The 24,442-nt window shown below is 41.4% G+C and overlaps 1 protein-coding gene across 6 annotated transcripts in view; it reads right to left on the reverse strand.

Moving 5' to 3' along the window:
• The window catches only part of TRIO (trio Rho guanine nucleotide exchange factor), a 365,950-nt gene that overhangs the window by 116,777 nt on the left and 224,731 nt on the right, over positions 1-24,442 (reverse strand). For all 6 annotated transcript variants that reach the window (XM_031003167.3, XM_031003166.3, XM_055367588.2 and 3 more), the window contains 10 exons: positions 24,081-24,230; positions 19,251-19,365; positions 15,470-15,585; positions 12,414-12,536; positions 6,240-6,434; positions 6,025-6,140; positions 5,193-5,259; positions 4,479-4,588; positions 3,577-3,646; positions 2,883-2,972 (listed from right to left, as the gene is read on the reverse strand). In XM_031003167.3, the coding sequence (XP_030859027.2) occupies positions 2,883-2,972; positions 3,577-3,646; positions 4,479-4,588; positions 5,193-5,259; positions 6,025-6,140; positions 6,240-6,434; positions 12,414-12,536; positions 15,470-15,585; positions 19,251-19,365; positions 24,081-24,230 (1,152 nt within the window). The remainder of the gene's footprint in view (positions 1-2,882; positions 2,973-3,576; positions 3,647-4,478; positions 4,589-5,192; positions 5,260-6,024; positions 6,141-6,239; positions 6,435-12,413; positions 12,537-15,469; positions 15,586-19,250; positions 19,366-24,080; positions 24,231-24,442) is intronic.

The raw sequence follows: 24,442 nt of genomic DNA on the forward strand, positions 1-24,442 counted from the left end.
TAAATTATTAACACAAACTTCTTTGCTTCTAAAATGTTACTTCTGGAGAGGAAGGGGTACTTTGGAGCAGGAGGATCCACCTTACTGTTCAATCGCACTTCTAATGCCATGATTTGCACTTTGCATTTTGTAATTATGTCCTTTACATGCAATGATCTGTATTGCATGTAAAGGTTGTATTCCTTTACAACTGGTTGTATTCCTTGCTGTATTCCTTGCTGTGAAGACAGGCCCTGTCTGTGCTACTCACCACTTTACACTAGCACCTAGGACAGAGCTTAAGAGTTAAATGAGCACCATATAGATGTTCAATAATGCTTGTTACTGGTAAGAAGCATAATCAAAGGTTATCAGATAGCCTGGAGAAGAGAGGAAGCTGTGGCAGAAAGCCTCTAAAAAAATAAAACAACTGTACAAGGAATACTGAAAGCATATAAATTGTGAAATCTCTCAGGCATGATTTCTCTTATTCTTGAAGACATGTTTTAGGGAATAAGGGTTTCTTTTTAAGCTCTGGGATACATGTGCAGAATATGCAGGTTTCTTACACAGGTGTACATGTACCATGGTGGTTTGCTGCACCCATCAACCCATTGTGTACATTAGGTATTTCTTCTAATGCTATCCCTCTCCTAGACCCCCATCCCCCGATAGGCCCCAGTGTGTGATGTTCCCCTCCCTGTGTAATGTGTTCTCATTATTCAACTCCCACTTATGAGTAAGAACATGTGGTGTTTGGTTTTCTGTTCTTGAGTTAGTTTGCTGAGAATGATGGTTTCCAGCTTCATCTATGTCCCTGCAAAGAACATGAACCCATCCTTTTTTTTTTTTTTTTTTTTTCTCCTTTTTGAGATGGAGTCTCGCTCTGTCGCCCAGGCTGGAATGCAGTGGCGTGATCTTAGTTCACTGCAAGCTCCGCCTCCCAGGTTCACGCCATTCTCCTGCCTCAGCCTCCCAAGTAGCTGGGATACAGGCACCCGCCACCACGCTCGGCTAATTTTTTTGTATTTTTAGTAGTGACGGGGTTTCACCGTGTTAGCCAGGATGGTGTCGATCTCCTGACCTCGTGATCCACCTGCCTTGGCCTCCCAAAGTGCTGGGATTACAGGCGTGAGCCGCTGTGCCCGGCCCAAACTCATCCTTTTTTATGATTGCATAGTATTCCATGGTGTATATGTGCCACATTTTCTTTATCCAGTCTATCATTGATGGGCATTTGGGTTGGTTCCAACTCTTTGCTATTGTGAACAGTGCCGCAATAAACATGTGTGTGCATGTGTCTTTATGGTAGAATGATTTATAATCCTGTGGGTGTATACCCAGTAATGGGACTGCTGGGTTAAATGGCATTTCTGGTTCTAGATCCTTGAGGAATCGCCACACTGTCTTCCACAATGGTTGAACTAATTTACACTCCCACCAACAGTGTAAAAGCATTCCTATTTCTCCACAGCCTCACCACCATCTGTTGTTTCCTGACTTTTTAATGATCGCCATTCTAACTGGTGTGAGATAGTATCTCATTGTGGTTGATCTGCATTCTCTAATGACCAGTGATGATGAGTTTTTCATATGTTTGTTGGCTGCATAAATGTCTTCTTTTGAAAAGTGTCTGTTCATATCCTTCGCCCACTTTTCGATAGGTTTTTTTTTTCTTGTAAATTTGTTTAAGTTCATTGTAGATTCTGGATATTAGCCCTTTGTCAGATGGCTAGACTGCAAAAATTTCCTCCCATTCTGTTGGCTGCCTGTTCACTCTGATGATAGTTTCTTTTGCTGGGGCATAAGGGTTTCTAAAATGGTTTTGATTCCAAACATTAAATGTGCTATGTGCCCTCACTGTTTAAGTGAAACACTTAATACTAAAATATTTCTAACTCCATATACAGGTGCTGAATTTTGTCTGATGGCAAAGACCTAGAATCATGTGAAATATTAACAAGAAAAGGCCACTTTGGCCTGGGAGAAGGCTTCCTATTAACAAAGGCAGTGATGTGTAATGTGTAATGTAATGCTCAGGAGAATGACAATTAAAACAGGGTCATCTACAGGTAGGGCTTCATCTCAAACATAGAAACTGAAAAGTTTATTCTACTTCCCCAGACTTTCAGATAAGAGCTGATGATCCCACCTGTCCATGCACAAGTGTAAAGACAGAAAACAAGTCCAACTTCCTCACAACCTTATGCACCAAACTATGCACACTATTCAATAGCACCTTATCCTTCAATCAAAATGTATTGGCACATATTTGACCAAGTTCTGGAAACCCAGAAAGCACTCTGTGTATCACGTTCTAAAGCTCCATCCCTTTTGTGCTGAATAATCCACTGCAACAGCTTTCAAAACACAGATGACCTGTATCTACGTTTACTCCAATGAGAACACAATTAGTTAACCTTCTAATTATCCTAGTTGTTATGGCACTATCTGTAAAACTTTACTGGTAGGTTGTTTTTGAAAATCCATAACATCACGAAATTAAAATAGGAAAAATAAAAAGATTCACATTTATTTTTGTTTTACTGAGGGGGAAAAGAAGCTTAATAGTTTATGCCTTCTGTATACAGTATTACAGGTGAAAAAATGTATTGAATATAAATAGTAATGATATTATAAATGATTGAATATAAATAATAACATATACACACACACAAACATACATCTATATATTACAATCTGAGTTTCTTGCAGATATAAGGCTTCCAGTATTTGTGTAGGATCTTTTAAAAACAGAAGACAATAGAAGAATAACCCAATATAAACATGATAGACAAAAATGAAAACATTGTACTATCAATTAGGTGAAAGTTAATGAGTAATGCCGCATTTTATGTACACAACTTGGAAAATTACGGTCTCTTTAGGAATCTATTACTTACGTCAAAATAGGACCCTGCATGTTCCAATATCAGCTGAGTAGAATCAGGCTTATTTTTGCAATATGTGACATACATCTGAAACTTGTCTGCCTGTAAGCCAAAAAAAAAAAAAAAAGATCTCATTTAAATCATAACAAGTCAACGCATGATAAACTTTCATATAGAAAAGAAGCAGTATGGATAACGGAAATTTAAGCCTCGAGTTGAAGAGACTCTATTTTAAAAGAAAGCTACTGAAATAAGAAACACATCGTTCTGACAGCATGCAGCTGCAGCAGCCTCCCCGACCCCGGCACGTCGGGCTGAGCACCTGCCCTCTCTTTCCACAGTCACGCGTGCAGACCTGGCTGTGGGCTTTGGACAGCATGACCGCACGTTCACCTGTCTGCCTCCCCTCTAGACTGGACGATCCCCCAGAAGGACTGGGAATTCACCTATCAGCAAATCCCCAGGGTCAAGTGGAGGCCTGGCACACTAAATATTCTATTTCAAACCATCACCAGGGCCAATAAAAAAACTCACTCCACAAAAACAATTAGTTGAAGTATGCAATTCTTTGAGGTAAAGTCTATTTCTCTGCAAGCATGGATATGAGCAGAAGATGGTGACTTAAAGGAAATGAAGACCATCCCTCCTAACTTCCTTCAACGTCACCTAATAGCTGGGAGAGAACAAACGGTTGAGGTTTCATTACCCAAGTAACAAAACAATGTCCAACATCCTCTGGCAACTGTTCATATTTTTCCAGCTCCTTTAGGAATATGCTGCAAAGAATAAAAATGGTATCATATTACGAAGGTGTTTTAAAACATTTTACTAGTGAGATATGCCAGAAACTGAGAAATCTGTGCCCCCTAAAGAATGAACAAAACATGTAGCTCTTAACTAGGGTAAGTTATTGCGACTTTCAAACAGCTAGCCAGTTTCGCCTTCAAATGCTTTCTAACAAATTTATTTCCGGGAAAGTGCTAGTGTGCTCACTGAGGATACACTTCGGAGATGTGAATATTTGGCTTAAGACCCATTTGGTCTTTTCTGCCTTCTGCTGAGGGGTGAGGGGACTGCGCTCTTGCTGACCCCAGCATCATCTCATCACAGGCCACCTAAAGGAGCTTCTGCTGCCGCTGCTTTAACAATATTAAAAGAGAATCATGTACCTCCTGTGGCCAATGGAAAATGCATTTTATTTTGGTCAGAATATACTTCTGTTGCTTCTTCAGTTCCTATCTCTTACTATAAGAGAGCAAACAGCATAGGCCCACAGTCCCAAGGGGGCTCCACTGTCTCTCAACCCTCAGAAGTAAGTCACAGGGCACCTGACGGCTCGGCTTCAGAGAAATTAAGCTTCCTATAAAAATATTTTCATAGTTTTCCTGATCTTATTTCTGTAGAAGATAAGTACAAACATAAAGTTGAGTCTGTATTAAAAGAATTTCTAGAATGTCAGTCTTTTTGAAGAAAGACTGATAGGCTTCATTCAAATGGCAACAAAATCACTGAAATCTGCATAATTCAATGGGAATGGTTCATTTCTTGTGATGAAACTTCAGCACATGGATTTCAAGCGTAACTGCTCCCAAAGAAAAAGCCACTCACTTATTATGAAATTCGTAGATTTCTTGCATGTTTCCGAAGATGATGAGTTCTTTGTTTACAATGCCAGGTGGAATCTCTTCCACGCCACTGGTCATTTCCCACAGGTACGTCTGGCCGAGAGGGAAACAGGGATTAGACAAAAATAATCACCATATTTTCAAGAAACAGCTGTTTCTGACATCTGTAAACACACAGAGTTAATGTATAAGTGAAAGTATAACTAAGGACTGGACTGTTTTACAAAACATAAAAAACCCTTCTAAAAAAGGCCCTCGGTTGCTGTTAATACTTGAGAGGAGTTCCTATACTTTTCAACTCTAAAATTATTCCCAGCTTCAAATTTTGGAATTAACCTACTCCACAAGTATAACCAATATTCCTGATACCACTGAGTATTAGTTGCCAGTCATAATTAGTAGGCACATTTCTCTGAAGCTGCTGTACAATTCTATACAAAGAGAGTGTCAGCCAGGCCATCATGTGATAAACAGAATGAGAGGATTAATGCTGTATCATCTCTGTAATGAGTGAAAAACAAACCTAGAACTCTACAGAAGTGCAGAAACATGAAACCGGCTGCTGAAGCATACTTTACATTTAAAAAAATGACAGAAAAAAATTGTGATTATTCTAAGGACTACCAACAGGTAAGAATAAAATAGCAAGCTTATGCTCAATCTAAATAAACAAGCAAAAAAAAAAAAACTTACTTACATCCATACATTCCCGGAGGTCTCTTACATAAGCCTTTTCAGTTTGAATGAGCTCAGCCATTATGAACCTTAAAGAGAGGAAGACAGTGAGGAGTACAGTCAGGGTGCAGCTTACTTCACTATCTACTTTTATGGATTTATGAAATAACAGAGTGGGTCTAAAAGTATTAGTCTTAGATTGATCATTTTGGACAGGTGAATCACAAATAGAACAGTATCCACCCGCTAATTCAAAGGGGAAAAAAAGATTTCTGCACACACTTTATTGAGGTACCGACAGATCAGGGTTTCCCAACCTGGCACTGTGGACATTTGGGGCCAGGTAACTCTGCTGTGGGGCTGCCCTCTGCACTGGAGAGTGCTCAGCAGCTTCCCACTAGAGGCCAACAGCACTCCCTCCCCCTCCCCACTGTGACAACCAAAGTGTCCCCTCACATTGGGGACGAAACTGCCAATTAAGAACCACTGGATTAGAGCACTCTTTTTTATTTATATAGAGTTTACTAACTGGCAACTTTTACACAACTAAATTTGTTTTAGGTGTGATAAAAACTATTAATTTCCTCTCCTTAGTGTCACTATCTATTAATGACAATTCATCAACTCCACATGAAACACAGGCACAGGGATAAAAACTAGATGCTGTTTCTGAACCAGGTGATAAGAGGACAGTGAACCCAGCGAAGTCTGTGCTGACACAACTAAGTCCACCCAGAGCAACAAAAAGCCTGGGTGCCACGTGACTTCAAAGCACACACAGAAGCATGTCTGTCCAAATGACATTCTCTTCACTTTTCCAGTGAATCCTGGTAGATTCTGAAAGACTGGCTTACTCTTTCCTGCGGGCAGATTTCCGCTTCTCTTCATTAAGTTCATGAGCAGCATCTCGAAGTTTCACCTCTGAGCCAGGGATACTGGCTGGAATGATATCTAGCTGGAGACTTTTACTCTGTGGAATAACAGAGCCAATGAACTCAGTTAATTAAATCAGCAGAGAGGGCGTTAGGAAGAAGACCATAATTTATTCAGTTTGCACAAGGCCATTTACCGATTTGTTGGAATCTGAAGAAATCCCCAGGGCTTTTTCCAAAGAGGTCCTGTACTTCTCCATCCGCAGAGAGAAATCTCTGTACCTCTTATCCACAGCAGTAACACATTTTTTTATCTCTGCCGCATGGGCATGCCCTTTTTCACAAAAGCCATCAGCCAGCTGTATCAATAGCTTCACTCTCTCTTTGGTTTGCTGCAAAAAACAACAGGAAAGTATTGTGAGGCAAATGAATCCGACTGCCAGAAACCTGAAACACAGTGGCGACTTGCTTCCAACTCTGAGCTCTGAACAGGAAAACCGGCTGATGGTAGAAACTGAGACCAAAGCCCCAGGTCCAGCCACTCCATCTCCCGGATTCCTGACCAGCTATCTCTCCTCAGCTCTTCTACAATGAATGGCACTTGTATGACCTCAAAGAATAAACTTAGACTATTTTTCAGCAACGTCTTCATCTAGGAGGTGCTTAGTAAAAATGTGTAGAATGGATGCATGAAGGAACGTATGCGAAGAACGCGGTCTTCACAATGCTGCTACTCTCCTCAAAGCCGCTGACCGAAGACAGCTCCTGGCTCTACGCATGTTTACTCTTTGTGCCCAACTGGACCCACAGCTCTTTCGGGGCAAGCAGCCATCTGACTTTTTGGTTTTCCTGAAGGATGTGTGGCCATGGCTGTCCCCACAGCAGGCACTCAACAAAATTCCTCATGAAGCTCCTCTGTGTTGTGTTGATTGCTTTAACTCTTAGAAAATGTGAAGGAAAATTCACTAGTCAGGAAATCATCTATATAGAGGTACTGTAAATTTTGTTTCCCTGTTTGGGAGCTCTCTCTAAAATTATTCTATTTTGTATGTACACAGAAAAGATCTTTCATTAAGTTAAGCATAGTTTATTATTTTTCACAGAGATACACGGACAACCATACAACAAGTTATATATACCATCTGGTAACCTCACTCAACCCCGACTTCTCAACAGCTCTCTCTCTTCACATCCATTTCAATGGTTATTACTATTAGGCTTCCTTTGTTATAGTGTTTTCAAATAAGTGAGTTACTCCCCTTCTATGGAACCTGCTATTCTCCGTTAAGCTTTAACTAGAAAATCTTTTTAACACATATTCAGGAAACTGACTTTAAAAATCCCCAAAAGAAAGAAGGTCGGAGTTCAAAACCCAGATAAATGATCTTAGCTTGTAAAATCAAAGTTCTAAGCCATAATTCACTGGGTAACCTGTGAAGTCAGCCATCAAGATCCTCCAGACTCTACACAAATAACCCCAACACTCCAGCCAGCCCCTAGCCACCCAACAGCACCCCTGTCTCCCAGCTGTGGCTCACCAACTCACCCCTCCAGGCCAGCACCCTCCTTGGGGCCTCTGCACTGATGCTTCTGCCTGGAAAGCCACTCCCCCAGATATCCCTATGGCTCCTTCATGTCTCTACTCAAATAAACGCCACTCTCTTAGCGGGCCCTCCCTGGACCCCCTTAAACTGCAGCTTGCCTCCCTGCCTATTCTTCTGCTCTGCTGCTTCCCATAGCATGCATGGCCTTCTGACAGAGGGTGCAAGTGATTTTTTACAATCGTCGTCTGTCCTTCTCCTGTGAGAACGTCACCTTCACAGCCCAGAAATCTTTGCTTGTTTCACTAACATCTCTTACATTGCCACAAGGGCCATCTGTGGAGGGCACTGTAAACTACCTGTATGTCTATCTTTAAGGAGTTAAGAAAGCTATTGAGTGTTTTAACTGATGGGGACACAGAAGTGAAGATAAAAAGATAATGCAGCTTGCCAAAATTAAACAAGAATTATTGAGCAACTGAATGGTGTGATAAAAACTAAGTACCATAAATCTGCTAACCTATGAACTTTAAAAATATCTCAGTATATTTTTACTTGCATTGGTATTTTTAAAATACATTTACAGGATTCAAAATTCCAAAGATAAAAAAGATACAAAGTAAAAACTCTTCTCACCCCACCTTCCACTGTCACCAGTTCCAATTTCCAGCTTCTTGCTATCACTTCAGACATTTTATGTGCATGTACAAGCAAGTGCGCAAATGTACATAAGTATTTTTCTCTCTCATATTTCTTACACATGTACTTGCATACAACACACACTGCTCTGTATTAGCATTTTCTACTGAACACATCCTAGTTGTCCTTCCTGATCAGAACTAAAGTCCTCGCCTGTGTTTAGTTAGAGCTGGGTAATATTTCACTATATGGATGTGAACTGTGTGGATGCACGTAAGTTAATGTCTCTCCACCAATAGGTCTCCATGTTGTTTCCAAATTCCGTCTACCACGGCAACAATGCAAGAAATCCATCAGTTGCGTGACCGGTGGTTAGACACGTGCCTGAGTGCTGCTGCCGTAACACACATTGTGAGACCTGGAACTGCTGGGGCAGACAGGAAGTGCAGTGTGAGCAGGCAGGAGTGCGAGGGGGCAGGAAGATGCCACCAGAGGCCTCTGAGGGGCTGCCCTGCTCCACTCCCCCAGCAACGGAGCCTCATCCATGCAGCATGGGGTCCACCTTTTTGATCTCGGCTAATCCACTGGGTGAAATGAACTCAGTGTGGTTTTGATGTACGCTTTTCTTATATTAAGTAAAGTTGATGATCTCATGGTGAAAGCCATTTATTCCCTTGCTATGACACATGTTTAATATCTTTTGTCCATTTTCTTGGTCTTTTTTTTTCTTATTGATTTGTAAAAGTTCTTTCTTACTAGGAAATCAGTCCTTTGTGACATGAGCTGCCTATATATCTTCTCTATTTGATTTTTAACTTTAGATGTTCCTTATGGTGGACTGTCTTGTGTAAAGTTTTACATTTTTTGTGTAGGTGAATTTATTAACCTTTTCTTTCATGGGTTTGGATTTTGTGTCATTTAGACAAATTTCTCCATACGAGGATATAAAAAATATCCTGTTATTTCTTCTGGTGCTATTAGGTACCACTGCTGATATTTAAATCTTCTTCTGGTATTTATCTCGGTATCAAGGTGAGATATAAATCCAACTTAATTTTTTTTCCAAAGCCATTTACCTTGGAAAACATCATTAAAAAAAATTCTCACATCTTTTAAAGTGAGATATTATAAGGATTTTCATTCCTATTCTATTTGTTATCTCTCGAGATTGTTACAGTGCTTAAAAAGCACATAAACATTTTAACTGAACAACTTCATCTGTAGGCATAATCGAGGAACTGGAGAAAAATAAAAGCAAATTGAAGTCTTAAGTCCACAAGCTCAAGAGAGCTTTGCTCATCATGTTCTTAGACAGAAATTCAATGGTGTTAGACACTTTCTAACAAAGTAAGGCATTTGGCATTGCGGATGCTGGTGATTAGGACCACAGGAAGCCCTATGGGAAGAAGGCTGTGGCGTCAGTAAGGCAATGGCTTCCGGACCTCAGTGTGTGCAAAAATCAAGTGGTGAGCTGTTCAAATGCTCATCTGCAGGCCTCACTCCAAGAGAGCCTACGTCACTAGGTTTGGAGTGAGGACAGAAATCTCTCTTAAATAAACACCCACAACCTGGATGCAGGTGGTGCCTGCAAGACCCGTGGAGAAATGACTGCACTGAGAGCTGCAAAGGGACCAAGCCGAGTCTCAGTGAGCCGGGGATGGGAGACTCTTGTTTAGCCTTCCAGCTTCATTTCCATCAACACTAAAAATGTTATAACATTGTAACAAGCGCACTGAAAGACTTTCCTTTCAGAGCTAAGAATTCTCTATACAGTAAAAGCAAAATGGTTTCTTAGAAGATTCTAAGATCGGGTGACAGAAGGCAAGTGTGGGAGCCTTAGCTCATGATGAAAAATCAAAGGACATCTCCAAACACCAAAGCAGGTGTTTTCTGATTAAGGGAAAGGCAGTCAGAAACCAAAGAAAAAGATTGCTAAGAAAAGGAAAGGTGAGGGGTGTTCTTTTCAAAATCTACCAGTTCCTCCTGGTATAACCAATTCAATAAACCCAACAAAAGAAACAGTTCTACATATCTGAGGATCAGAAAGGTCATATATCACTCACAATTTTAGACATTTCTTATAAAATACAAGAATAAAAATAAGCCTGTCATTGCCCAATCTTTCAAAAACCACACATCAAACTTGAGGAAAAGGAGTATTCAGGAATGGAAAAATTCTTTCATATACACTTTATTAGTGGAGCAGGCCACCATGTTACTCAATTCCAAATAGTCATGTGCACATCACATCCCCCATGCATGGCCCCTGGAGCTGGGCAGTGAGCAGGCTGTCTGGCCATACACAATGGCCTGCAGAGTGGAGCAGAGGTGAAAGATGGCAAATCTTAAATCTAGCTTTGAGTGTGGTATGTGATGTTAGGCATTTTCTTAATACCTTTATAATCAAACAATATTCAAATAAGCAAACATAGCTTGGGACTTTAGGCACACACACCACCATGCCCAACTAATTAAAAAAAATTCTTTTTGTAGAGACATGATCTTGTCATCTTGCCCAAGCTGGTCTCAAACTCCTGGCCTCAAGCGATCCTCCCACCTCAGCCTCCTTGAGCTCAGAAGTTTGAAGAGGATCCCTTGAGCTCAGAAGTTTGAGGATGCACTGAGCCATTATGGTGCCACTGCATTCCAGCCTGGGTAACAGAGCAAGATCCCATGTCTAATACACACACAGACACACACATGCCCCTAAATACGGATCATATAATGTGCATAACTATTATGTAATATCTAAATATTAACAAAAAGTGAAAACTGTCCAGCCAGGTGTGTATGTGGAGGAGGAAAAGCCATGATCCCTCCCTGTAGGGGAGGGTGGGGCGGCCCTCCTTAGAGCTCATTGTGCCTCTGGGGGCAGCTACTGTCCCGTGGTCCTGCGCCCTGCCCTCCCCCAGTGCTCACCACACCCCCACCCTGGGCCGGGTCTTCTTGCTGCGCCCCCCATGCCTGGTCTCTCTGCAGCCCTGCTTGCCTGTGTGAGCGTCCAGGATAGGAGCCGTGGAAAAGGAGAGAGCCCAGCACCTCAGGGCCGAGGGAAAGGAGAGCTTTGGGGACCAGGAGCAGAGGGTGGCAAAGAAGAGCAGGAGGAGTCAGTAACAGTAACAGAAAACATAAACATGGACAAATAAATATAATACAAAGTAGCTGTCCTCTCTCTACATGATTGAAAAATTCCTGTTATGTTTCCAAAGCCAGGGTAGGGGCCACAGGAGATAACCAATCTTGCTACTTTATAGAAACACTTCTTTTTAACCAAAAATATTATCCCACTTATTTATTTCCCACTCTTATACATTGGAAATAATTGTCAGATTTTTCCAAAAACTCGAAATCTGTCATCAACAATAGAGGCACTTCAGAAAATACTACAAAGGACGTATACTCAGACTTTGAAAAACAACAACCCCACAGGTTGTAATGGTGACTTGAAAAGAGCCTCAAAACTATTGTGAGTTCTTGGAAGGACTCAGCCTCTGCAGGTATAAGCCTTAATTGGGACAACATTCAGGTCAATATGCAGATTCTTATATTCTTCCTCAAAAAGCCATATTTACTCACACATATGGCATATGCCATAAAGATAATTCAATTTCATAATTTTATTTTTATTTTCAGGAGAAAAATGAAAATGCCTCAAGTTTTAGACACCTCTGAACAAGCACTAACAGAGGCGATGACACAGACTCTGCCAACCATAAAACAGAGACAACTGCAGGCTGAACTGAGCGTGAGCAACACGACTGTGACAGTTTTCACCATCTAAAGACGGTGAAACACCCCCAGGTGTAGGGAAGAAAACACCCCAAGAATACATAAAGGTCAGCTTGGGGACACCAAATAGTGTTTCATAAAAATAGCAAGTCCTCAGAAAACATCTTAGAGAAGTAAACAGGAAGGGGAAAGTGTAGAAGGGAATAATGGGAAGGACAAGGAAGAAAAGGAGAGAGATGGCCGTATTCACAGACATCAGAGGGACAAAGGACACAGATGAAAGGAGGAGGTGGAGGACACGGAGGGACACACGTGAACGGAAGGAGGAAGCATCCTCCAGTTAATGTGGAACAGCCCACTGGGTCATCCTTTTCTCCAATCTCATGAGGTATTTCTTTACGATATTTTTGAAGACTCACTTTCGACTTAGAGGCCACTATACAAAGTACACTCTGAACCCACCTTTGCAGTTATCTGGAACTCCTCGTGCTCTTTCAGGAGCTCCTGGGTGTGCTGTATACTGGAGCCTGTGGAGGTGTGTGTGGAAAGGTAGAACTCGCCATTGTCATGGATCCATTCCAAAGCCTGGAAGGGGAAGGAATGAATGGAGTCAGAGGGCTACACACTCCTGAGAGGAGCCCAAAGCCCCGAGCACCTCATTTAAAGGTCAAATCACAAACCAAGGCTGGCAGCATCGAGAAGCATTCCCTTCCAGAGAGGCAAGTTTCTTAAATAAAACTGAAGTCTGACCACAATTACAAAATTTTTAAAAAGGACATTCTAGATGGTTATAATGGTATCACTTATGTCGCAACAATAAAAAGTTTGAGTTTCTTAGTATTCCATGGTGTATATGTGCCACATTTTCTTTATCCAGTCTATTGTTGATGGGCATTTGGGTTGGTTCCAAGTCTTTGCTATTGTGAATAGTGTTTCAATAAACATACGTGTGCATGAGTTTATAGTAGAATGATTTATAATTCTTTGGGTATATACCCAATAATGGGATTGCTAGGTCAAATGGTATTTCTGGTTCTAGATCCTTGAGGAACTGCCATACTGTCGTAATGAACTAATTTACACTCCCACAAAAAAAAAAAAAAAATAGTTTGAGTTTCTTGTAACCATGAACCTAAAGGCATAATAAAAGTACAATGAAAGAAACCACTACTGTGAGCCTTTTTCAGGAAGGGACTAGAGTGGAGAGAGAGGATAGGCAGCCGCCCTGGGGAGCGCCCTGGAGCAGAGGGGCAAGGGGACATGGCCAGGGCAGCAGTGGGAAGCAGGACGGGATACGACAGGATGGGGCTGAGAAACCCAGAGGTCTGCGCCTCCTGGACCTGGTGCAGGAGCGAGGAGCGAGGAGCGAAGGAGGAGGCGGGGCGCGGGGAAGAGGGAACTGAGAACACCACACCTAGTTGTTTCTAACAACAAGTAAGACAAGAGGGACACGGAGACAGGGAACCGAGAGTGCAGTTCTGCTTCTCATAAAGTCACTGTGGAGTGATGTCAAGGATGTAACTGGGATTTGTGAATCCGGAGACCAGAAATGGAGGCCCGGGCTGGGAGACAGCACACAGAAAAGACAGAAGAGGAAAGAGAGATAAGAACAAGCCAAAAATGAGCGCCAAGAAAGGCAATGACTAGAGTGGGAGATAGGAAGGAGAGCAGCGAGGCCTGGGGTGGGTGGCCAGCAGGCGGGAGGGGCCTGCGCCAAGGCAAGATCAGCAAGAGCCCTGGAGGACGGTCTGCGAAAGCACTGGGTATCCGCTGCATATTGTGACAGTGAACAGAAGCAGAACGGCTGGAAGGCAGACGGGGCACCACCTGCAACAGCACGCACTTCAGGATTTTATTTTTGGTGAATAAGCGGACTTTAGGAAAATGCAACAATACATTCCATTATCTTTCTCTGCCAACAGAATTACGTACAATTTTGCTTTTCTATAGCTGAGGGATTGTCTTTCAAGAGAGATAATAAAGTTACGTGAGAAAAGAACCTGAAACCATCTCTAATTAGAAATCTAACCAGGCCTCCGATGATCTTAAATATGGTTAAACTGTCTAATAAAATGTTAAGAGAGTATAATTTACTAAACGTGACTGCATGCCACCTGGCTGTTGGGAACATGCTGGCTACACCTGGAACGTCACCAGGAGGAGAGAAGGACCAAGGTGGGGCGCCAGATCCCTGGCCTAGGAACCCAGTTCATCTAACTCTGGGAACTGAGCAGTTCTGAGCATGGGCAGCGTCCTTCGAGACTTACATTTTTCAGATTGGAACAAAAGCTGTTCCTTAAGTGGGAAACCTCTGCTAAGAAAGTTAATTTTTCTTCAGCTAAAAAGCATGTATCCAATGCCTGCTCTGGATCAGCTGCATATGAGGTTGCAAGCTGGATTCAGAAAATGGGTCCGTGTCGTGGTCAGAATGTGGGTCAACACCAACTGTCATCACAAAATTGCCCTGGGGGACTTTAAGGCACCCAGACCAGGGCCGGGCCACACACAGACGCTGGGGGAATCACCTTCTCCCCTGTGCTTCCCTCCAGACCCCCCAAATTCTGGATGAAAGTTTACGGATTCTTAAGCTACCATTAAGGCAAAACAGAAGTGACAGGAATCTTAATATTTAAGACGGGGTCAGATTTTACAATAAAATGATCTTCTTCCATGACTGATGATACAGGAAGAAGCACTTCATCCCAAAATGACTTAAGAAGGGGATACTCCAAATGTACTCCCTTGATACGTCAACACTTTTTGACTATACTAAATTATTAGAAATTCTGGGCCAGGTGTGGTGGCTCACGCCTGCAATCCCAGCACTTTGGGAGGCCAAGGTAGGCAGATCACCTGAGGTCAGGAGTTCGAGACCAGGCTGGCCAACATGGTGAAACCTCATCTCCACTGAAAACATAAAAATTACCCAGGCGTGGTGGTGGACGCCTGTAATCACAGCTACTTGGGAGGCTGAGGCAGGAGAATCGCTTGAACCTGGGAGACAGAGGTTGCAGTGAGCTGAGACCGTGCCATTGCACTCCAGCCTGGACAACAAGAGCAAAGCTCTGTCTCAAAAAAAAAGAAACAGAAAAAGAAAGATATTCTGTCACATTTCCTACTTAATTTTAACTTGATTAATCGGAAAAATAAAAACTTTGTCTTGAAAATATAAATACATCAATATAAAAAAAAATCCATCATATTTACCTAAGTACAGAACCAAGATTCCCCAATAATTTTTAAATAATCCTCGTCATTATTACCTGTACTTTGCTGTCTTAGAGATGAGGTAAAGACAGTAGGGGAAGGCACACTTGCTGAGGGTCAAAATCACTGAGTGACATGCTTTTACCAGACTGTGGGGTTTTCTTTTTATAACAAACTTAACTAGAAGGCTATACTGTTTGTCATTAGAAAGTGGTTTTCAAGATGGCGGAAATGTCAAGCTCAGCCTCTCTGTGGAGACAGGTGTGAGCACGGGAGTTTGGGGGGAGGCTGGGCACCAGGTGTGCACTGACCTGCTTGGCACTCCTCTCAAAGACCACGTACTGCTGACACTGGTCCAGCCGTCTCTTCCTCATGGTCCAGTAATGCAATACCCTGTTCTCCCGTTGGAAGAGTTCATTCAAGATATCTGAGAGAAAAAAGAAAATGATGTATGTTGGTGCTTGCAATCAATTAAAACACCCGCGAAATTCCACTCATTTTTATTTAGACTTTTATGCAAATGCCATGGCAAGACAGCACGATAAATAAAGAATCGCACTGCTTTCCTGTCTCAGTGAGCATGTCGACCAGACCTCTTCTCACTCTCACCTCCATTTGACCATCTTACGATAAAGAGACCACTGGAAATTTAAGGTCAGTCTGTAATACCTCCGGCTGGATGGATTCGTGGGATATGTGTATTTTGTAATATGAATTCGACATAATGCACAATTTTATAATATGCAATTCGACAATGGCTGAAAAAAATTCAGCATTTTTTTTCAAGACTATTAAAACCTTGTGTAGATGGAGTTTTATACAGATTAAAGGTTGTGTCAAAATAGTGGAGTAATAATCAACAAGGGTGGATTAAAAAAAAAAAGAAAAACCAGGCCAGGCGCGGTGGCTCACGCCTGTAATCCCAGTACTTTGGGAGGCTGAGGCGGATGGGTGGATCACCTGAGGTCAGGAGTCTGAGACCAGCCTGGCCAACATAGTGAAACTCTGTCTCTACTAAAAATACAAAAATTAGCAGGGCATGGTGGCAGGTGCCTGTAGTCCCAGCTACTTGGGAGGCTGAGGCAGGAGACTTGCTTGAACCTGGGAGGCAGAGGTTGCAGTGAGCCAAGATCACGTCATTGCACTCCAGCCTAGGCGACAGGGCAAGACTCCGTCTAAAAAAACAAACAAAAACAAAATACAAAACCATAACCCCTTAGGAGAGGAAAGGACATGAAGTGGGGAAGCAGAGAAGCATGAAGCTATAAAGGCAAGAAAAAAAAAAACAAACCTCATGACACAAACATTTAAAATGTCATAACCAAACAAGAACCACCAAAAACTGGTGCACAGACAAAAAATTTTTAAGCATTGGGAACATATGACATAGAATAGTCAACAGAAAAATGATGAACAATTCTTTAGAAGAATGAGCAAAGCCTATAAATATGAAGTTCACAATTTAAAAAATACAGTCACTAAATATACAGGAACACATTTAACCTCAAACAATGAGACCATCTTTCACTGCTTTCCTGGTAGACGGGTAAGATCCAGTGTTGGAAAGAGTAAGGGAACAGGTAATCATGATCCTTTACTAGGGAGGGAGAAAAACTGAGTATGATGACCCCAGGGAATGACACTGAAAAGGCGCATGCATACCTTTGAACTGGGAATTTAACTTTCAGATGAACAGTGCTCACACAACTATTCAAAACTGTTTGTACAAAGAAGTTGGAACACTGAAGCGCTGGTTAGAACAGTGGAAAATAGGCAGCAATGTATGACCCATCAATTGAGGGACAGGTCAAATTAACTTCGGAAATGCTATACTGGGTATTAAAAAGAACAGCAGATCTTTAAATTCTGACACAGAAAGATGACTAAGATATATTATTAAGTGAAAGATGCAAGTTGCAAGGTAATATAGTCCCATTTTTGTAACAAATTAAAAAGTGGGATGGGTGAGTGAAATATACGTTTGTATTTCTCTACATATTTACATTTACATGCACAGACAGGTTGCACAAAAGTCTTGACAGTGGTTACCAGTAGCTAAGGAATTAGCTAACATATGTATTTGTACACTTTTTGAGTTTTTGACACTAAGTCTGTTTTGCTCTAGAAGTTTATGAAACAAACAAAAAACTTAAGAAAAAAATTCCCAAGACTGAAACTGCAAATCAAATAAAGGGTTCCCGGTAACTTTATTACACTGGAAAACCATTAATATAGGAAGTTTTCCACAAATACTTACTGAGTTCCTAGCAGGCTGTACTTTGTGATAAGTAAGAACAGAAGAGCAGCATTTACATCCAGGCTAACAACAGACTCTCTCAATACTACCTCCAAAATGAACCCCATATTTATTGACTTTTCTCCATCTCTACCATTATCACCCTAAATACCACCATATTCTTATGGTGACAATATGGTGTCATCATTTTTGATGACAATAAAAAATGCCTTTAGACACTGCCAACTATCCCCCAGGTACCAGTGGTCATGCTGTTATTTTTACTCCACTGAAGAGGTAAACTAGTATAGTGAGATAAATTAAAACTTTGAAATCTGAAGTCTGCTAAAAAATTAAGCTATCACTTACATGAAAATATTGCACATGAAAATGAATACGAGATAACGCATTTTTTCTAGTCTCTCATTTCCACAGTCTCTGCCTGAGCCAGTACTAATTTTGGGCAAGTGAGCAGCAAACAGTGCTAAGCGCCCTCTTGGATATGGGGCTTCCTCAAGCTCCTGGGGGGGTCCTCTGACCACGTGGTCTGAGACTCCTCCTTGCCTATGCCTTGGGGTTAGACTGTCTTTTCTGCCACCATTACTCTTACAGGAACTTAGTGCACTGACTCGAGCATAAATAAACCTTTCACCCCCAAGCAGGCTCTGAGGGAAACAGAACACTTCTATTTTAATTCTTCACAGCATCCAACATTAGGATATACAACAGCAAAGGCATAATGAAGATCTAACGAGGGAATAAACGAAACAGTCTCCCTCTCACACAAAAACGTGTGTCAAACTAGTGCAACCTAAAAAGGACCACAATATCTTCAATCAGAAAAGACAGGACACAACCAACAAATAAAAGCAATATTGAGAGATGGGTGAACTTATTTCTACAGGAAATGAGCCAAGTAAACCAATTATCAATGCAAATAACTTGCTGGCCCAGAAGACTTATTCATGCAGAAAAACGGTTGCTTTTGTGAGTTGCACATTTTTCCAGAAGAAAAAGCCCATCAATAAATATGTTTTACTGATAGAACTTAGAGAATTATAGTGGTGTAACAAAATTATTTTGTGACAACTAATAGATGAATCAGATGAGCAGACAGTAGAATGTAATGTAGAAAGTTTTTGCCAATCATATTGTTTTGAAAAGTGTGAGATGAATCATTTGCTAACTGATTATCACAATTTTTTTTCCTATAAAACTAAACTTAGGCTATGTAGCCCCGGTCAAAGTTACTTGCTTTGTGCCTTAGTTTCTTTATCCATTTTCCTTCCACATCAATCCTATTACAATTTAGTGTACGTTTTCCCAGACCTTTTTCTAAACACACACACACAGACACACACAAACATGGTTTTACAGGTTTTTACACTCAAATGATATAACCTATATATTATTTTTCAATTTGTTTTTATTAACTATGCCTTAAGTATACAAAAATAACAATACAGTGATAAAATTGGGATGTATTTTCTCTATTTGAGCTTTTAAAAATACTTTGCCTATAGATAACTCTGGTTTTCCCTTCCCCCTATTTATTTTTTACTTACTTTAACAAAATAGCCAATGTCAGTAAATATCATCCTGAATTTGCATTTTCTCCCTGTTTATCTTCTTCAACTTATTCAATAAATTATCAACCTATTCAATATAATATCAGCCTATAAATTTGTTTAATCTTTTTATTATTAAACTAAGATCATTAGTAAGGACTTCATTAACATGAAACGGACATTTAAAATGAAACTGAAGTTGAGAGTTCAGAACACATCATGCAGGCTCCTTTTGTCTCTTGCCAGGCATGCACTGGGCCACCCCTGAAGACTCCCAGCTCTACTCACTTTTCACTTGCTGTTCAGGAGCTTTGATGTGCGTCACCATTCCTGGCATGTTCACGCTGTTCCTGTGCAGGTATTTCAGGAAGACGTCTGCATTCCTCCGAGCAAGGGTGCAAGCCTAAAAAACAATGGAGAGCAATGTGTTCCTAATTTGACTTCTACAAACGTGTATTTGGAGTACACATCACTGGACTCTAACATATGTCTTTACCTAAAATATTTATCTGGCCACCTTCTGGTTTAGAAAATGCATAGGATAAAACCTAATTCAATTAAAAAAAAAATCTCTCTCTCCTGAAGCCCTTGCTCTGATGACACCTGCTGCTACATTCTGCCCTATAGAGAGGCCCATGGGGCAGGAAACAGAGGGCAGTCCCTGGCTTATGGTCACGGAGGAAGGGAAGCCCTGTCTCCGTCCAGTCTAGAGAGGTTTGCACATCTGGCCTGACCCCTGGATCACAGCCTAAGGAGCGACCTTGAGCTGCAGAACTCAGCTGGGCTGTGCCTGGATTTCTACATAGGGTAGACAGTAAACATTTTCAGTTTTGGGGGGGTCATACAGTCTGTTTCTCCGTCACAACTACTCAAACAAACAACAGATGAAAGCAGCCACAGGTGACAGGTAAACTGTATCAATGTGGCCCAATTTAGCCCTCAGTTCAGAATTTGCCAACCCTGGTTGAAACTTTGTTATGTGATGTTATTGTGGTAACTGACAATATTGTTTATGTTTATGCAGCAGGATAAACCAAACCAGTTTCATTCACATATTTTAAAATAAGGGTTTTAGATAAAAGAATACAAATATAAAATCAAAGAAGGTAAGGAAAAAACCCTTTAATTATATGTGAATTGGAAACATCTTGTGCATTTCCTGTCTTGGGTCTGGAATTAATCTTTTCTTCAAGGAGCTCTATCTCCTTCTAGTGTTAAACGGTATTTAGAGCCCACAGTCTAGTCATTCGGGATGGTCAGGGCTTTGGGGTTGGTCACTGTTTCCAGACTTTTTCAGTAGATGGAGCGAGGCTATCTTTTTTTCAATTAAGAGAAAAACACATCATGAGTCTCTACTGATTCGTGTGAAATTTCAAGTTGTCTGATATGGCCTGGCTCTGTGTTCCCACCCAAATGTCATCTTGAATTGTAATCCGAATTGTAATCTCCACATGTCAGGGGGAGAAACCTCGTGGGAGGTGACTGAATCATGGGGGTGGTCCCCCGTGCTGTTCTCGTGCAGCAAGTGAGCTCTCACAAGATGTGATGGTTTTGTGAGGGGCTTTTCCCTGCTTCACCCTGTACTTCTCTCATTCTTCTACTTCCTGCGCACCATGTGAAGAAGGACATGTTTGCTTTCCCTTCTGCAGTGACTGTAAGTTTTCTGAGGCCTCCCATGTCCTATGGAATTGTGAGTCAACTAAACCTCTTTCTTTTATAAATTACCCATTCTCAGGTATTTCTTCATAGCGCATGAGAATGGACTAATACGCTGTCAAACCAAACAACAAGGAAGACGCTGAAGACTACGAGGGTGATGGCTAAGGACGGCTAAGCAACCTGTCTTGAAAGGGCTCCTATGGATAGGATGAGCTGCGTGTTAAAAGATAAATGACAGTGACTGCTTTGAAACACACCAAATATATTTAAATCCATGATGATACTAAAAAAAAGTCATATGTAGAAGTTGCTATAGCAACAATTCATTATCCTGAAAATGGCAAATAAAAAGGATCAAGCAAGCATTTACTCTGCCTTTTCTGGACAAACTCTATTTTAGAATAACCAAATAGCTGAGAGGGAATAATTCTAGCTAATCGAGGCCAAAGGAAATGGTAGAATTAGAGTATCACCATTTTGCAATTCCTAAAAAACAGTTATTACCACTGGGTACTAACCCCATTAGCTGAAAGGCTGATGGGAAGTACAGAGGGATGAACTGCACTCACCATACTTGAACCACTGACCAATCTTCTTACCAATCACAGAGACAAAAGAGAGAACTAGACATTATGTGTCTCCTGAGTAACCCCATAGGAAGTACAAGCACCACTGGCAAGGTTTTCCAAGCTCGCCTGCTCTCGCTCGCTCTCTCTCTCTCACCCCCACCTCTCTTTCTTCCCCCACCATCGCCCCCACCGCCGCCTTTCAAACCAGCTCTCATCAAGGCTCACAACCTAACAAAAATCTACAAATTGTGGATGGTGCTAAATGACCCCACAGGATGTAATTACCAATCTGGAATGGGGGAAATGCCTCAATCTGAGGAACGTATTTCTTCAATAAATAGTAATGAAAGGAGGGAGTATTGTTTAGATTAAACGTGATTCAAAAGACATACCCAACCAAATCAATATGTGGATCCTGTTTGAATTTTAATTAAAACCATGTATAAAAAGACATTTATAGGCCAGGTGTGGGGGTTCACACCTGTAATCCCAATATTTTGGGAGGCCAAGGTGGGAGGATCACTTGAGCCCAGGAGTTTGAGACCAGGCTGGGCAACATAAGGAGACTCCATTACTACAAAAAAATACAAAAATTAGCCAGGTGTGGTGGCAAGTGCCTGTAGTCCTAGCTCCTAGGGGGGCGGAGGTGGGACGATCACTTAAGCCCAGGAGTCTAAAGCTGCAGTGAACTATCATCACACCAGTGCACTCCAGCTTGGTTGACAAGGCAAGACCCTGTCTCAAAAAAAAAAAAGACATTTACAGAACAATCAAAAAAATTTTAACAATGCTGGATTTCAGATAATATTAAAGAATTACTATAATTTTAAAGATATGATAATGGTATTTTATTTGTATTTCTGAAAGGGAGAATTTAATGTTTAAATTCACAAATAAAATGATATATCTAGAATTTTAAATAATCCACTGAAGGTAGATATATGCCCATATATTGATAATCAGAAAAGTTGGGTGAGGAGTAAAATAGGAGGAGAATCCTTTCTCTCTCGTTTTGTACATATCTTCAAATTCCCATAATAAAAAGGTACTTAAATATCCTATATACAAACACCACAAAATTCTAGTTGAACAAAGGGATCCAAAAAGGCTTGTGATTACAGATGCTCCTTGACTTATCCTGATAAACCCCTTGTAAGTCAAAAAAATCATAAGTCAAAAATGAGTTTATTGCACCTAATCTCCTCAACATCACAGTTTAACTTAGCCTAGTTACCTTAAAAGTGCTCGATTTAAGCCTACAGTTACCCTGGCCTGCAGTTGGGCAAAATCATCTAAAACAAAACCTATTTTATAATCCCATGTTGACTATCCCATGTAATTTATTGAATGCTGCACTGAAAGTGAATATCAATGGTTGTATAGCATTTGACGTACAGGTTCTACTGAATGCACAGCGCACTGACACCAACAAGTCCAAAAATCACAAGTCAAACCATCGTAACTTGAGGACCACCTGTATTTTTGTTTTGTAATTTTACCTAAATAGCTATCTTAATTATATGAACTAAGTGGCATTCATTTTTCTTTCATACTAAACAGATCCTGGACAAAGAGGGGAAAATTCTAATGATTCCACCTCGAAATCCTAACAGCGGTCAGCATTTGGTAAACTTAAGCAGTACGGACATGTTGGGGGCAGGGGCTTTAAAAAGGTGTTGACGTAGTTATAACGAATGACCGTGGAAACTGTGATGGTTTTTTCACCCCGGGAGCTTGCTTAAAAAGAAAATCACTGTGGTGGGAGCACAAAGTAAGTTACCAGATATAATTTCCAAAGAGTCACAATTTATCCTCCCAGACTAAACAATAACTCTGTCAGATGACGGACTTCAGAAAAAAACACAGAAAGTGTTAAGTGCAACAGGAAAGTGGTCAGAGAGGTGAGAACGCTGAAGCAATGAGAAGGTAAGGAGGAAAAGTGACCACCACCCCTACTTTTAATGGGTCTGGGTGGTGATAACAAGCAGAGCCTCAGAAATTCTGTAAGGGCCCAAGAATGCAACATAGAACATTCAGCACCAAATGTTGCTAAATGTTTCAACTACTTTGAAAAATTTAACTGTTCCAAAGCACGTCTGTGACTATGTATGACTAAATGTGACATTTATAAAAATATGACAGAGCACTGTAGTCCCAGCTACTAAAGAGGCTGAAGTGGGAGGACCGCTTAAGCCCAGGAAGTTCAAGTCTTCAGAGAGTTGTGATTGCACTACTGCACTCCAGCCTGGGTGACAGAGTGAGACCCTCTCTCTGAATTAAAATAAAAAAAATAAAAAAAAAAAAAAGAAAAGAAAAAGCAGTCTTGAAAAATTCCTCATTTAAAGCTTCTCAGAGAGAAAACTCCCAGCCTGGTCTGCATGTGACACATTTCTCTTGTCCGAAGCGTTTCCTGAGTAGGTATCAGCGACTGCCACCACAAGCCGTGTGGCGCTCGCACTGTGTCCACTCCATGCCGTGCTTACACCTCTTCTGAGATGCAATCTTCATTCCCTATGAAGGGAATGAGGAGGCTGAGTCTCCAAAGGAAGATTATTTTAAGCTATAGGTATTGTTTTTCACCAAATCAATCAATCAATCAATCACTGTCTCCAGCATCACCTGGTATTGTGACTTCCAACCAATCCTTATTCATACAGATTTTTAGCTATTTCCCTGTGAAAACTAGAAAGACAAGGCAATCGCACATGAAAAGGATTTTAAGGTTTTCTTTCTTCAGCTGACTTCTCACTGATGCGACACTGCCCCTGTTACATTCCACAGCAGGCAAGAGGTGTGGGGCAGGCTCCCTTGGGAAGCGATGACTGTGCCACGTGCGCCTGGCAGGCAGGAAGCCTCTGATGGGTGCACTGGCCCGCAGCGCTGCCCCTACCTTCAGGAATGCCTCCTTCTGCTCCAGGTGCTTGCTGATCATGGGCGTCACGTGGTCCGTCTCAGAGTTTGGGCCCAGCTTATCCGCCCCGCCACACCAGTCTTCTTCTCTCTTGTACTCCTGTTCCAGGCTCTCGAGGACGCTGCAGACCTGTGAGCAGGAAAAGTTTGAGGCTCAGACTTGGCATCTGCCACTGCCGACTGGTATCCCTGGAAAGCCCTTTCAGTCAGGCTCTGCGGATGAAGATGCTGTCAGGAGGATCAAGACCATAAGAAGGAGCCATGGGCTCTACCTGGCTGGAGAACAACTACAGGGTCAAAAGCAGGCAGACTTTTCAGAACGAGAACAAAACCAAAGCAAAT

Source organism: Gorilla gorilla, chromosome 19, assembly GCF_029281585.2.
Source record: "Gorilla gorilla gorilla isolate KB3781 chromosome 19, NHGRI_mGorGor1-v2.1_pri, whole genome shotgun sequence".
Lineage (NCBI taxonomy): Eukaryota > Metazoa > Chordata > Mammalia > Primates > Hominidae > Gorilla > Gorilla gorilla.